Source organism: Sus scrofa, chromosome 13 (assembly GCF_000003025.6).
Source record: "Sus scrofa isolate TJ Tabasco breed Duroc chromosome 13, Sscrofa11.1, whole genome shotgun sequence".
NCBI classification, from domain to species: Eukaryota; Metazoa; Chordata; class Mammalia; order Artiodactyla; family Suidae; genus Sus; species Sus scrofa.
Window position 1 is genome coordinate 205,279,979 of NC_010455.5, and position 14,165 is coordinate 205,294,143.

At 52.1% G+C, this 14,165-nt stretch overlaps 1 protein-coding gene across 1 annotated transcript in view; it reads right to left on the reverse strand.

The window, feature by feature from the left end:
* The window catches only part of C2CD2 (C2 calcium dependent domain containing 2), a 64,878-nt gene that overhangs the window by 30,988 nt on the left and 19,725 nt on the right, over positions 1-14,165 (reverse strand). Inside the window, exons 3-6 of the mRNA XM_003358976.4 lie at positions 13,269-13,388; positions 9,881-9,985; positions 4,406-4,528; positions 483-603 (exon numbers count right to left, since the gene is read on the reverse strand). Coding sequence (XP_003359024.1) covers positions 483-603; positions 4,406-4,528; positions 9,881-9,985; positions 13,269-13,388 — 469 coding nt within the window. The remainder of the gene's footprint in view (positions 1-482; positions 604-4,405; positions 4,529-9,880; positions 9,986-13,268; positions 13,389-14,165) is intronic.

Here is a 14,165-nt window from a genome sequence, read left to right on the forward strand (position 1 = left end):
TCACCAAAAAAGTCATCTGTTCTGCAGCGTTTCTGCTTCCCCTCCAGAGCAGCCCCTCCTGGCACCCCAGGGTCCCCACATGTGGCACCTCCCCTTCCAGGGCAGCAGAGGGTGCGTGTCAGTCAGAGGTGCTCGGCGTGCATTTACAAGGTCACCGGTGAAAAAAAATCCCAAGAAAAGCGGCTTCTAGACTAAAGAAAAGGGCCAGCAACAGATGCTTCCTTCTTCCTTTAGGCTTCCCGTGTGCAAAACTGGCACGTGGCTTCACGGGCTCGCATCCCTACCACGGTGATGCTCTTGGCTGAGAGGCACAGATCACGCCACAGACCTGGCCATGGGAAGCCACAAAAGAAGGCGGGGGGGGCCCAAGCAGGACCCCCCCCCCAAGGCACCCCTCCCCTCTGCTCCCGCTGCGACGCCACGCCCACAGCTCGTTGGGCCCCCTGCCCTCACCTGGGAGCCCCTGCGGCAGCATCACCCACCTGAAGCACCAGGACGGCTCAGCAGGGAGGCTCGGATGTTCCTGACCAAGAGTTTGAGCTCGTGAGCCCTTGGAGGTTTGGGAGGGCAGGATTCCTGAGTAGACGGGGTGCGCTGTGGATGCTGCAGAAAGTCACACAAAGGGCAGTGACCTGGGGGAAGGGGCAGCGGCCGCCAGGCACCTGCCACACGGGAGGAACCCTCACGAGAACCTGCAGAGGGAGCCTGGCCCCACCCTCGCCCCCGGCCTGCTCCGTTAACAACTGTCTCTTCCAAGGGGGCAGAGGGTACCGCTCGCCCACCGCCACTTCCCACAGGAAGCAGGTGAAGCAACAGAGCGTTCGGCCAGAGAAGGCTCCCGAGAATCTGGCTGTGGGTGGCGATGGGTCCACGCCTGACCCAGCAGGTGCTGAAGACAGAGCAGGACGCCCTCTCCAGGCTGCAGGCATGCACCACCCCCTAGCACCGAGCGGGACACCAGCCAGGATGCAGAGGGCAACCTCCCACCTCCAGGCAGCTCCTCCATCCAGGTGGGGAGGAAGCAGAGGCAGGTGCTGGGCCAGCCTCATCACCACGTCCTCAAATCAGCATCGACGCATCTCCACCAGAGAGCGCCCCAAGCAGAGAGGACCCCACCTCCATAACGGCCTCTCCAAGCTAGCTCCCCCCTCCCACCCACGGCCCTGAGTACGGGACTCCCAAGGTACAAACGTTTGAGATCCTGGAAAGGCTTTTCGGAGGCGTCACGGATCTCTGCACAGTGACAGCCTCCCACGGGGGGCTCTTAAGCACCCATTTGACCTCAGCTTTTGGGGGAGGACTCGCTAATGTCTCAAACAACCGTCGTATTGTTTAGGTTACCATCTAGAAAAGGCTCTTCTGAGCCAGGGGGTTGCCAGCTGCGAGCTGCAGGTCTTGGGAGGCCAAGAAATAATCACAGAAGCCCTTAAAAACCAGGTCCGAGGGCACTGGGCACAGAGCAACCCCCCTGTCTGGGATGGAGAGGCCATGTTTTATCAGTTGTATATGTGTGATGGTTAATTTTATGTGTCAACTTGACTGGACCATGGGGCACCCAGGTATGTGGTCAAACAGAATTCTGGGTGTGTCTGAGAGGAGGTTTCTAATGAGATTAACGTTTAGCTCAACAGACAGACTGAAGCAAATTGTGTCCCTGATGTGGTGGGCCTCGTCTAATCAGTTGAAGTCCTGCGTAGACCAGAGAGCTGATTCTCCCCCAGAGGGAATTCTTCAAGCCTAACTGCCTTAGAGCTGGGAGATCTGTTTTCTCCTGCTTTTAGACTTGAATGGAAGCATCAACTCTCCCAGTCCTCTAGCCTCTGCATCCTCCTGTACTTGTCAGCATCTATAACCACATGAGCCAATTCCTTACAAGAAATATCCAAATGTGTGTATGAAAAAAATTGTATATATATATAACTAGCTTATGCAATTATGGAGGCTATTATTATAGAAGATACACACACACACACACCCTATAAGTTCTGTTTCTCTCAAAAACCCTGACCAATATAATATATAGGCTATTTTGATATATAAATTGCACAAATCTATTTAAAAGTATTATTGAATTTGCGGTAGGTCTTGGAGCCTTTATTGTCAGAATCAATGAATTCTAAAAATACAGTACTATTTTGTGAAGTGTCTTACATTTTGACGTTAAAATTTTAGTCATATTCAAAACAGCCGGGTACCTCTGATCTGAGCTAAACCTCCAGGACAGAATCACTGAAGGAGAGCAGCCTAGACTCTGCTCTCGCCTCTGGGAAGCCAGGCCTGACCCCCAGTCTCCGGGCGGAGCCCCACCTACCGTCCGCCCTGGGGAATCCTGCACAAACACCCACACACACCGCACTCCGCTTGTCTGCTTACTCAGCTGCTCCTGCTGCTGCAAAGGGAGGAGGAGGCCTGTTTCTTACGTTCTGACAACCCCCAATGCCCAGAGCACATCACAAAACACCCTGATCCACTGATATTAGTCCAGTGAATGAGGCACTTTGTCTCCAGACTCTGCACACTCACAGCTGGGGATGCCTAACAAGAACCAGAGACCAGAACCTGCATCAAAAACAATCATACTAGGGAGTTCCCTGGTGGCCTGGTGGTTAAGGATCCAATGTCACTGCTATGGTGTGGGTTGCTGCTGTGGTGCAGGTTTGGCCTGGGAATTCCTGCATGCCACTGGCATAGCCAAAAAGACATCATATTAAAAGTTCCATTATTTTAGGAGTTCCCGCTGTGGTGCAATGGGATTGGCAGCATCTTGGGAGTGCTGGGACACAGGTTCCATCCCCGGCCCAGCACAGTGCATTAAGGATCCAGCGTTGCTACAGCTGCAGCTTAGGTCACAACTGTGGCTCAGCTCTGATCTCTGGCTTGGGAACTCCATAGGCCACGGGGCAGCCAAAAAAAAAGGAATCTGACTACAGCTGCTCTAGTCACTGCAGGGCACAGGTTTGATCCCCGACCCAGCACAGTGGGTTAAAGAGTGCAGGCCACAGCTGCAGCCCTGATTCAATCCCTGACCCAGGACCCTCCACATGCTGTGGGTAGGGCCGTAAAATGAAAAAAAAAAAAAAAAAGTTCTATCTTCAAATTGATTTCGTGGTGAACTATATAACAACAATGGATAGTCCACCATGCCACATAAAAATACGGGAAATACGCATGAAAAATAACTTTCAGGAAAATAAAAGTATTTGTTGTCATAAAAAGATGGGCTCACCCTGCTGTATACCACAGGGAACCACATATCTAATCGCTTGTGATGGGACAGGATGGAGGATAGTGTGAGAGAAAGAATGGATATATGTGAATGACTGGGTCGCTTTGCTGTACAACAGAAACTGACCAAACACTGTAAGTCAATTATAATAAAAAATTTAAAAAAATAAAAATAGGAGTTCCCATCATGGCACAGCAGAAATGAATCTTAGTATCCATGAGGACGCAGGTTCAATCCCTGGCCTCACTCAGTGGGTTAAGGATCCGATGTGGCCGTGAACTGTGGTATAGGTCACAGACACGGCTTGAATCTGGCATTGCTGTGGCTGTGGTGTAGGCCGGCAGCTACAGCTCTGATTGGACCCCTAGCCTGGGAACTTCCATATGCTGCGGGTGCGGCCCTAAAAAGACAAAAAATAAAAAATAAAAAATAAAATAAAATCTTGATAGATACCACACACACACACACACACACACACACACACAGGATCGGCTCGTAACTGGGAGAATGAATTCACCTCAAGCAAAAGCTTTTAGAAGTTTCGCCCATAACGATGTGAGACTAAGCCCAGGGAGGCTGCCCTGGACAAATGTCCTGAACATGAACTTGGTCAGAGGAGCAGCAGCTAATCAGGTGGTGGGGGGGGGGAAGGGGAGGGGCAGGCAGCATGGGACTGGTCCATGCAGAAGAGACAGCTTCATGTGGCCGCACGGCCCAAGGGAGACAGCCCTCCAAGAGATGGTGCTACTGGAGGCAGGGCCTGGTCACCAGGTGTCCCCCAGCCCGGGTAAAAGTCTGCGCGTCCAGGGAGCTCGCTGTATATGCCTTGGGGCAAGTTCCCTTGGACCTCAATCCCGGAAGGATAAGGGCTCAGGCAGCAGGCTCTGGGTGGACAGTGAAAGTCAAGTGTGGGTTCCTGAAGAGGAGAGGCTGTGGGCGAATCAGGGTTGGCCGGGCTGAGGGGTCCAGACTCCTCTTCCTTCGTTCCCGTGGGGCTTTGGAACCCTGTGCCCTGAACTCAAAGCTTCGCCCCAGGCCAGGTCATTACCCCCCAGCAAGTGATCATGCAGTCTGGCTCAACGAGGTGGGCGGAGGGCGGGGAAAGCACAGACTGTCCAAGGGAGGCAGACTGTGGTCCCTCTGGGTCGCCAAGCACCCGCGGCCTGCGAAGCAGTTTACCTGAATTTCCCTCACATCCGCGGGCTTGGTGCTCAGAACCACCGACGGGGAGGCGGAACTAACCAGGTGCTTCAAAGCATCCTTGAGACTTTCTGACACTGCATCTGTCCCAACCGCCTGGTCCTGTTGAGAGAGGAGGACATCGCCAAGTCGTCTCATAGCCGGGCAGGAGGGCAGGAGGGCGGGCACATGCACGGCTCCCCTCTGTGTCCCTGAGATGAAACCTACTTGCTGTCGCCGGGGCTCCGGGAGGTCAGACCAAGACAGGGGGAGACACTCACCGGGTCTTATCTGGACAGAGGACCCTCTGTACTGACTGCGGAAGTAATTCATGGTCCTTATTTTAAAAAATGACTAAAAATAAGATGTGAAAAAAGACACACACACACACACAAAGACATGTGCAACATAGAAATATGCTGATATTTCTGGGTACGTCCTTTCAGCTATTTCCCCCAAACATACAGACATGTGTAGACATGTGGGGTTTTTTTCCTTTCTTGCATGACATTTGCTTTTTTTTTTTTTTTTTTTAAATTAAGAAGGAGTCAAGAAAATGGAAAAGCCTGGAAAGAAAGAAACCTGTGGAAGAACAAGTCAGGATGACATATGCCACACGACAAGCTCTGTAGAGCTACTGTAATGAATATCCAGAAAGGCATTCTCGGGTTCTAGAATGTTCACCGCACCACTATGCATGATGGCCCCATGCTGGAAACAGCCTAAGTATCTATCAGGACCTGGGGAGATACATAAATTACGGTGCAGCCACACCGTGGGATTCTACCAGCCATGAGCCCACACAGGGACACACATGAATCTCATGACGTCACGTTACATGAAAGACACCAACCAGCGAAAAACACACACACTCACTGCCCAATTCCTTTACCTAAAGTGCCCAGGCAGGCAGAGCTGAGCGATGCTGCTCGTGGGCAGAGTTCTAAGATGACCCTCAAAGAGCCACGTCCTGCCTAAGCCCCTCACCCGGAGGGCAGGGGGCACCCGTGACTTGCTTCCAGCCAATGGAATACGGCAAAGGTGATACGACGTCAACGGTTATGTTTATACGACTCCCTCGGAGCAGACTGGAGCAAGGGACTCTCCCGCTGCCCGTGAAGAAGGGGCTTCCACACGGGAGGGAGCCGCAGGGCACTGAGTGCCAGGGCTCCGAGGAGCCGAGAGCAGCCCAGCCCACAGCCAGCAAGGAACGTCAGTCCTACAGCCGCAAGGAGCTGAGTTTTGCCCACAACCACAGGAGCCAGGAAGTGGGTCCGAGCTCTGCAGTGGACACAGCTCAGTCCATGACAACCTGGGAGCCCCTGAGCGGGGAACCCAGTGAACCTGGACTGACCAACAGAAACTGAGATTAATGGGTGTTGTGTGACGCCGCAGGGTTGTGGTCATCAGTTGCCAGCGTGGATACCCTTGGTGGTGGCTGCAGGGGGTCAGTGGAAGGGGCAGAGGGGCTTTTCTGGGGAGCTGACCCTGCTCGCTTGTTGGCCTGGATGCCGGGCACTCAGGAAGGGTCAGTGTGTGACAGCTTCGATCGACGGATGCTCCACCATCTGTGCGCCTTTCTGCACATCTCATCTCAACTACATTTTTTGAGTGGGAGGATCTATTTTTTAAGATCACAAGTAAAAGCCTTATTTAAATAAGACTTTTTTTTTTTTTTTTTTTTTGAACTCAAAAACTGGATCTGGGAGTTTCCTGGTGGCCTAGTAATTAAGGATTTGGCGTCGTCACTGCTGTGGCTCGGATGTGATCCCTGGCCTGGGGGCTCCGCCAAGACCAAAAACAAAACCAAGAACAAAACAAAACACACACACACAAACCGGATCTGGGTGGATGCTTGTGAACCGAACACGTCAAACCCTGCCGGCCGTGCGTCCACACTGTCATTCTGCGGTTTCGGGCGATAAGTCCAGATGCTTGGTGGCCCTGATGACATTTCTGGCTCTGTCCTCGGTGTCCCTCGTCACCTCTGGTGTAAGTGTCCCTGTTGTGTGGTCCCAGCCCATCTCCCGCCCACCGCTCAGGGGGACGGACGCCAGAGGGATTCTGTTTTCACCAGGGCCATGGAAAATCTATTGAAAATCTTCCAACTTGGGGGCTGGACGTGATTTCAGAACTTGGTCTGCGGTGTCCCAAGGACAACCGGTGGCCAGGCCGTGTGACAGCAAACATACGCCAAATTTTACTGAAAATCTATCCTCTGCCAGGAATCTGCAACTAATAATAACCAAGACGGCTAATATCACTTTGGGGACGGGCCAGGCTCGAGTCTGTGCGTTTCCACGTATTAGCTGCTCCATCCTCGCAAGCAAGCACCTTGGATGGGACCACCCCCGTTTTACAGACGGGGGGGGGGGCCGGGGCCCCCCGGGGGAAGTAATTAGCCACGGTTAACAGGAGTGGGGCCGCGCCGATAAGGGGCAGAGCCGAGCCAAACCCAGGCGCTGAGGCCCCGGGGTCTGCACTTCCATCCACTCTGCTGTCACCTTTCTCTGGGGACAATGGGTATGTGACATAATTACCTCCTTTTTAAACTGAGGTGAAGCCGCATATGTTTAATCACTTTCAGGCATGCATTTCAGCGGCATTTAGTACATATACGGTATTGTGCAGCCTCACCTCTAATTCCAAAATATTTCCATCACCTCCAAAAGAAGCCCCTCGCTCATTAGCAGTCACTCCCCCGCCCCCCACAGCCCCTGACAACCACCAGTCTGCTTCCCGGCTTCATGGAGTTGCATATTCTGGATATTTCGTAGATATGGGATCATATGATATATAGTCGTTTATGTCTAGCTTCTTTCACTGACATGATATTTTCAAGGTTCAGTCTTGTTCCAGCAGGTATTAGTACTCCATTCTTCTATTATGAGGGGAGTTTTGGGGGGTGTGGTCCTTTTAGGGTCTCACCAGCAGCATATGGAGGTTCCCAGGCTAGGGGGCGAATTGGAGCTGCAACTGCCGACCTACACCACAGCCACAGCCACGCCAGGTCCAAGCTGTGTCTGCAACCTACACCTCAGCTCACAGGGGCACTGGAGCCTTAACCCACTGAGCACGGCCAGGGATCAAACCTGCGTCCTCATGGATACTAGTCAGGTTCATTACCACTGAGCCACGATGGGAACTCCCTCCATTCTTTCTCCAGCTGAATAATATTCCACTGTAAGAATGTACTTCGCCCGGCTTATGTATTTGTATCTTTTTTAACCCCCACAATTTCTCCTCACTGTACAGAGGAGGGGACCCAGGGGAAAGCTGGGCTTTGGGGTCCTCAGAGGCCAGAGTCCCTCCCATCCCAGATCTGCAGAGCAGCTGACTTGGGGACCTTCCTTTATAGCGACGCCCCTGCCCCCACGCCTTCTTCCCATCTGCGGTCAAGAGGGTGCGTTACCCCACGGGGCCGGCTTACTTTTATCGAATTGCTCCCTGTATGAGGGGTACCTGATGCTCAGAGACATGCCCAGGGCGCCGTGGGAAGCAAGGCGTGACAAGAATGCTCCCTATTAGATAAGAACGGGGAAGAAGAGCCACTTTACCAAAAGAAGCCCAGGATGGATAAGCAGTAACTAGAGAAACACATGAGCAGAGAGCAGGGGGCGGATGGGGCGGGAGGCAGAGGATGGAGACGAGGCTTCTGAGTACAATACTTCATGGAATTTTGAGGTGTCAGCTATGTTAATAATTTTGCACATTCAAAAAATATGGAACTCCATAAAGACGGCAGACAAGGAGTTCCCGTCGTGGCGCAGTGGTTAACGAATCCGACGAGGAACCATGAGGTTGCGGGTTCGATCCCTGGCCTTGCTCAGTGGGTTAACGATCTGGCGTTGCCGTGAGCTGTGGTGTAGGTTGCAGACGCGGCTCGGATCTCGCGTTGCTGTGGCTCTGGCATGGGCTGGCAGCTATAGCTCCAATTAGATCCCTAGCCTGGGAACCTCCATACGCCATGGAAGCGGCCCAAGAAATGGCAAAAAGACAAAAAAAAAAAAAAAAAAAGATGGCAGACAAGGCCTGGAATGCCACTAACAGAAGCGAATGCTTAGATCTGCTTGCGTGAACGATCATCAAGTTGGCAGCACATCCACCCAGAGGGAAACACTTAATTGGAGTAGTTTTGGAAGACAGACTCAGGGCCCCCTCGATGGGATACCCTCTGCTATGAAGACGGGGGAAGCGACCTTGCACTTCGGTGGGTTTGATGTTGGGGTGGGGGAGCAGTTTACACTGTGTGTGTCTACTGTAGGCCTGAAATAGCAATGCCATGTGGGGGAAGGTGCTACAAACACGGGAGAGCAGGAGAAGATAAACCAACGGCCAGGGAAACACTTAACGCAATTACTTCACAGAACCAGCTGGTCAGGAAAAGCGTATTCCAATTCAGAAACACTTTCCACGTATTCACGTGAAGAGAATTACAGACTTCTTAGTCTGTTTTAAAAACCTGCCTACGTCTCTCTCAAGGCATGCACGGTTGAAGTCTTTATGACAAATTGTCACATTCACACACTTCCGCTGCGGTGATGGCGCTGCAGCTGAGCAAGAGTCCGAAGTGGGGTAACATTTCAAGGAACGATCAGAAAAGCCGCTGCAAAGGAGTAACCGTAATCTCTGCCTTTGGTGCGGCTGCTTCTCACCATCCTTCTAGCGACGGAAAGTGACGGCTGCCAGGTGACTTCGCACACCTCCTCCCGCTCCCAGATTCACTTCTTCAAACACCCAAAGCCACCTTCAGATCCGAAACAGCTTTGCAAAAGGAGGCGGTGCCTTTGCACCTGGGGCCCCTGGGCGCCAGCCTTTGGACTCAGCTGGAGCCACAGGTGAGGCGCCCTCAGGGTGAAGGGGAGGGTCTGATGGTCATGGGTGATTGACCGTCCAAGCAAACCTAGGTTCCATCACACGATGGTTCTCAGCTTCAGCTGCCCACGAGCGCTTTAAAAAAGGCCAATTAGGAGTTCCCGTTGTGGCGCAGTGGAAATGAATCCGACTAGGAACCATGAGGTTTCGGGTTTGATCCCTGGGCTCGCTCAGTGGGTTAAGGATCTGGCGTTGCCCTGAGCTGTGGCGTAGGTTGCAGATGCGGCTCGGATCCAGCGTTGCTGTGGCTGTGGTGTAGGCCAGCGGCTGTAGCTCCGAATAGACCCCTAGCCTGGGAACTTCCATATGCTGCGGGTGTGGCCCTTAAAAAAAAAAAAAAAGTCCAATTAAACCCGTATGGGGCGGGGAGCAGGCAGGGTTCAGGACGTTTAAAAGCTGCTCCACAATAGCAGGTGCAGCCCAAGGGAGAGCCTGGGATTAAAGCCGTGGAAGCCCCGCCCCCATTCTGCCCCGCCCATTTCCTAGGCTCCCCCATCAGAGATGCACTAATCAGAGGCTCTGTTACCAGAGCAGGGGTTCCCGACGTGCCCACGTTTGCACACCACAGGGAGGAGGAACCTGAGAGGCGCAGGGACTGACCTCCCCCGGGGCTTTGGGCTGGGTGCCCACGGCCATCTCCGGGGCGCTGATGAAGGACCACTTGATCTGAATGTCCTCTCGCTTCTCCTTCATGTGGAGCTCCAGCTGTTTAAAAAAAAAAAAAAAAATTATTGGAGGGCTGCTCTCTCCATCAGGTGCACCTACGTGTTCATTTATTTTCCTAGACCGTTGCTGATCCCCGCTTGGCAGACCGTGTGCTTCCCAGACCCAGAGGAGAGCTGCGATCGGCCTCCCCCTCACTGTCCTGCACCTGCCTGGCTGGCGGCCTCCTCTGCCTCAGCCTCCCACCTGGAGAGGGCCCTCAGGGTGGAGGCGGAAGGCCGGATGCCACAGAGCCCTGCAGCCTCGGGAACGTCGACGCCTCTGCTTTGCAGCTCTTTTCTGAGCAGACCACCCAGGCGTAAAGGATGTGGAGGGACAGAGAGAAGGGAGCCGGGCGCCCCCTCCAGCCCCACCTGCTCACAGTCCCCTGGGTGGTGTGCCGAGCAGGTCAGCGTCTTATCCTCTCTGGCCTCTCCCAGTGCCCCATCCAACCCTACCCATCCCTCGTGGCAGCATAACGCTGTCCCCCCAACAGACGTCCACGCTCCAACATTCGTGTGACGACATTGCCTCCCGCAGCAAATGGGACTTGGCAGGTGTAACTAGGGTAAGGGCTTGAGGCTGAGAGACAATCCTGGGTTGTCCCAGGAGCTGCAGGGAGCCCGTGAAAAGGAGGGGAGGCAGAAGGGCATGCCATCTCCCTGTGAAGAGGGAGGAGGATGCCAGGAGCCCGGAATAAGCCGCCTCCAGAAGCTCGGACCCGCCCACAGCCGATGGCCAGCGGGGTATTGGACCCTCAGTCCCACGGTCCTCAGGAGCTGAGTTCAACAATGGGTGAGCAAGGAAACGGATGCTCCCCCAGAGCATCCAGGCTTTTCACCTGGGTGGGACATTGGCCCTCCAGAAAGAGAAGCTGCGAAGTGTGTGCTGTTTTGGGCTAAGCGTGCGGCGGTTTGTTTCAGCAGCCACAGCAAATGCAGCCAGCAGCCCGGCTTCGTCAGCGGGAAGCTCCTTCCAAAGCCCAAATCTGGACCCCTCCCGTCTCCGTGCTGCCCCGCAGCCCCAGGGAAGGGACGGACATAACAGCTTCAGGTTCCTTTTCTGAATAGGCAGGATGCTCACTCATGCTGGCAACCCCATCTGAGAAAAGGTCCGTCCCTTGCCCTGTAGCTTTGGGTGACTCGTGTGAAAGTGCCCTTTAGTTTCACTGCCACGGTCCCCGAGTGGCACCCACCAGGTGGAGGTGAGGGGGGCAGCTGCTGGCCTCTCTGCACCTTTTATCTGAGAAAAAGCAGAGGAAGACAATGCCTCCTGCCTTGAGCATGAATAATTGACCGACCTCTAGCAGCTGCCTCTGCTCTGAGAGGTACCCACAGGCTGCTTTTAGCCTGTGTTAAGAGATCAAAGACACAACTCTGCTGCTTGTGTCTGAGCTGCGTCAAATGCACACAAGCCACATCTCAGAAACTACATTTTCTTGGTGGATGTTTGCCGTCTTTGCTGGAGTCACCCCATCCCGAAACCTGGGTCATGTTGGGTATGCATGTCCCAGACTTTAAAATTATTTTCTCGAGTTCCCATTGTGGCGCAGCGGAATCAAATCTGACTAGGAAGCATGAGGCTGCAGGTTCCATCCCTGGCCTCGCTCAGTGGGTTAAGGATCTGGCATTGCCATGAGCTGTGGTGCAGGTCGCAGATGTGGCTCGGATCTGGTGTTGCTGTGGCTGTGGTGTAAGCTGGCAGCTGTAGCTCCAATGCGACCCCTAGCCTGGGAACCTCCATATGCCGTGGGTGCGGCCCTAAAAAGCAAAAAAAAGAAAAATAAATAAAATTATCTTCCAATCATGTTCTCCAAAAAACTGAAAAGAGCAGGAGGGCTTTAACATCTAATGAGCTCATGAGGTCCACTGACGCTCTCTGCTTCCCTCCTCTTGGAAAGGGTTTTGAGAAAAAGCCATTTAGGCAGCCAGAAATTTCTGTTTGCCCTGGTTATTTAAAATCATGGCTTTTTAAGAAAAGCATACAGAATATCATCTTCTCTTGCAACTGAGAATACTTATGACTTGGGTTCATCCCCAAATTAGCAGCCAAGCAGAAGGACAGAGGAGAGCAAACACAGCATTGAAGTGGCAGCAACCCCGACGAAAGCCCCAGAAATTCAGTCTTTACACAGCAACTAAACAAGAGTTCAGTGAACTTTTTTTTTTTTTCTTTTTATGGCCACACCTGCGGCATATAGAAGTTCCCAGGCTAGGGGTTGAATTGGAGTTTGCAGCTGCCAGCCTATCCCACAGCCACTGCAACATCCGATCCAAGCCGCATCTGCAACCTATACTGCAGCTTGCGGCAACACCAGATCCTCAACCCACTGAGCGAAGCCAGGTGTGGAAGCCGCATCCTCACGGGCACTATGTGGGGTTCTTAACCCAGTGAGCCACAACAGCAGCTCCAGTGAACTGCTGCTCTATGTGCAAGATGCAGAGTTACCTGACGATTTACGCATCTAGAAATTTCACTCATAAGCCTGTAATTATTATATATGTCTCTCTTTATAATTGTTTTCTATATAATTATTAATATTATATATAAAGTATGTAAATATACCAATTATAAAGGTTAGATATTATATCTGTCCACTATAACTATTCTAATAGTATCTATTATCCAAAAATAATGGTAACACTCATCTTTTAATTTATACGAATAACAAAGAATCCCTCTCTCTTTATTTTTATTTTTTGGCCATGCTCATGGCAGGCCAAAGTTCCTGGGCCAGGGATCAAACCAATGCCACAGCAGCAACAAAGCCAAAGAACGGACCCTTAACCCACGGAGCCACCAGGGAACTCCAACAAAGGGTCTTTTAAAGTTGACTTTTTCAAAAGCTGAAAAAAAGGCCAGCTCCAGACCCTAAGTGTTTTCCAGGCTGCAGGAGACTTCTGACATCTAGTATCAGATCCTGAAACAGAACCACTCTCCTCACCTCAGGTGCCACCTATCCGAAATCTAATAGCGGACAACACCCTTGAAAAATACTGAATCTCCTGTATTTGATAGATGGAAACTCTGAATTCATATGTACACAGATACACGAATGTATAGACATAGAGGTGTGTGTATACACGCATGCCTGTATATACATACCCCTGTAACACGCACGCTTTCTCATTTCCGACAGAGACAATGTGACATGGAAGGTGACACTGAAACTTACAAAGTGAGCAGTAATACAGGAGAACAGGGTCCCCTCTGTGGTGGCTCCGCACTCCCACTACAGGCTCATGAGAGCTGCTTCCCTAGACCCGCACCATCTCCCCAGCGGTACCTGCAGATGAAGCGGGGACAGCCGCACGCCGTACACCGGGCGCCCCGCATCCCCAGCTGAGGCAGGCCCCGCGCTGACCAGGAACTGGATGGAATCGCCCACCACGTGACAAAACACCACCTGCAGGAGGGACCAGATAACAACAGCACTTTATTTTTTTATTTTTATTTTTTTTTTTAGGGCCCCCACCCGCAGCACATGGAGGTTCGATTCAGAGCTACAGCTGCCAGTCTACACCACAGCCACCGCGACAGAGCCGAGCTGCATCTGCGACCTACATCACAGCTCACCGCAACGCCACATCCGTAACCCACGGAGCGAGGCCAGGGATCGAACCCGCATTCCTCATGGATACTACTCAGGTTTTTAATCCTCTGAGCCACAGTGAGAACTCCAGATGACAAGAGAACTTTCGAGGAGAGAACTTTCACGTCTTATAACTCTTCAGTTCATTGCACAAAATAATCCAGGCTCTATACATCAGCAAGAACAAGAATTCAGGGTTTCAAACGAGGGTAAATACTCAGATTCATATCTCTTCTGTTTGGCAGCAGTTCGAAAACTAGAAAGAATATTTCAAGTCTCTTCATCCTGACGGGTTTCTCAGGAGCTAAACTCTGTCTTGTCCAAATCCAGCCATGATCTTTTCACACATAAGGATTCTTTAAACACTGCCCGGTTCTATTTCTCCACACAGCTGACTTCACATTCCCCAGATGTTTCCACATTCCCACGAGTGAAAACCACCAGCCATCGTCTCTCACTGAAAATAGGGCTCAACAAGAGCATTAGCTATGGGTGTTAACATGTAACAAATAAAAGACTCACCCAGAACACACGAAACTGTTTCTATCTAAATAACTGTTAACCCAGTGTGGTTTCCAAAGATGTGGGGAT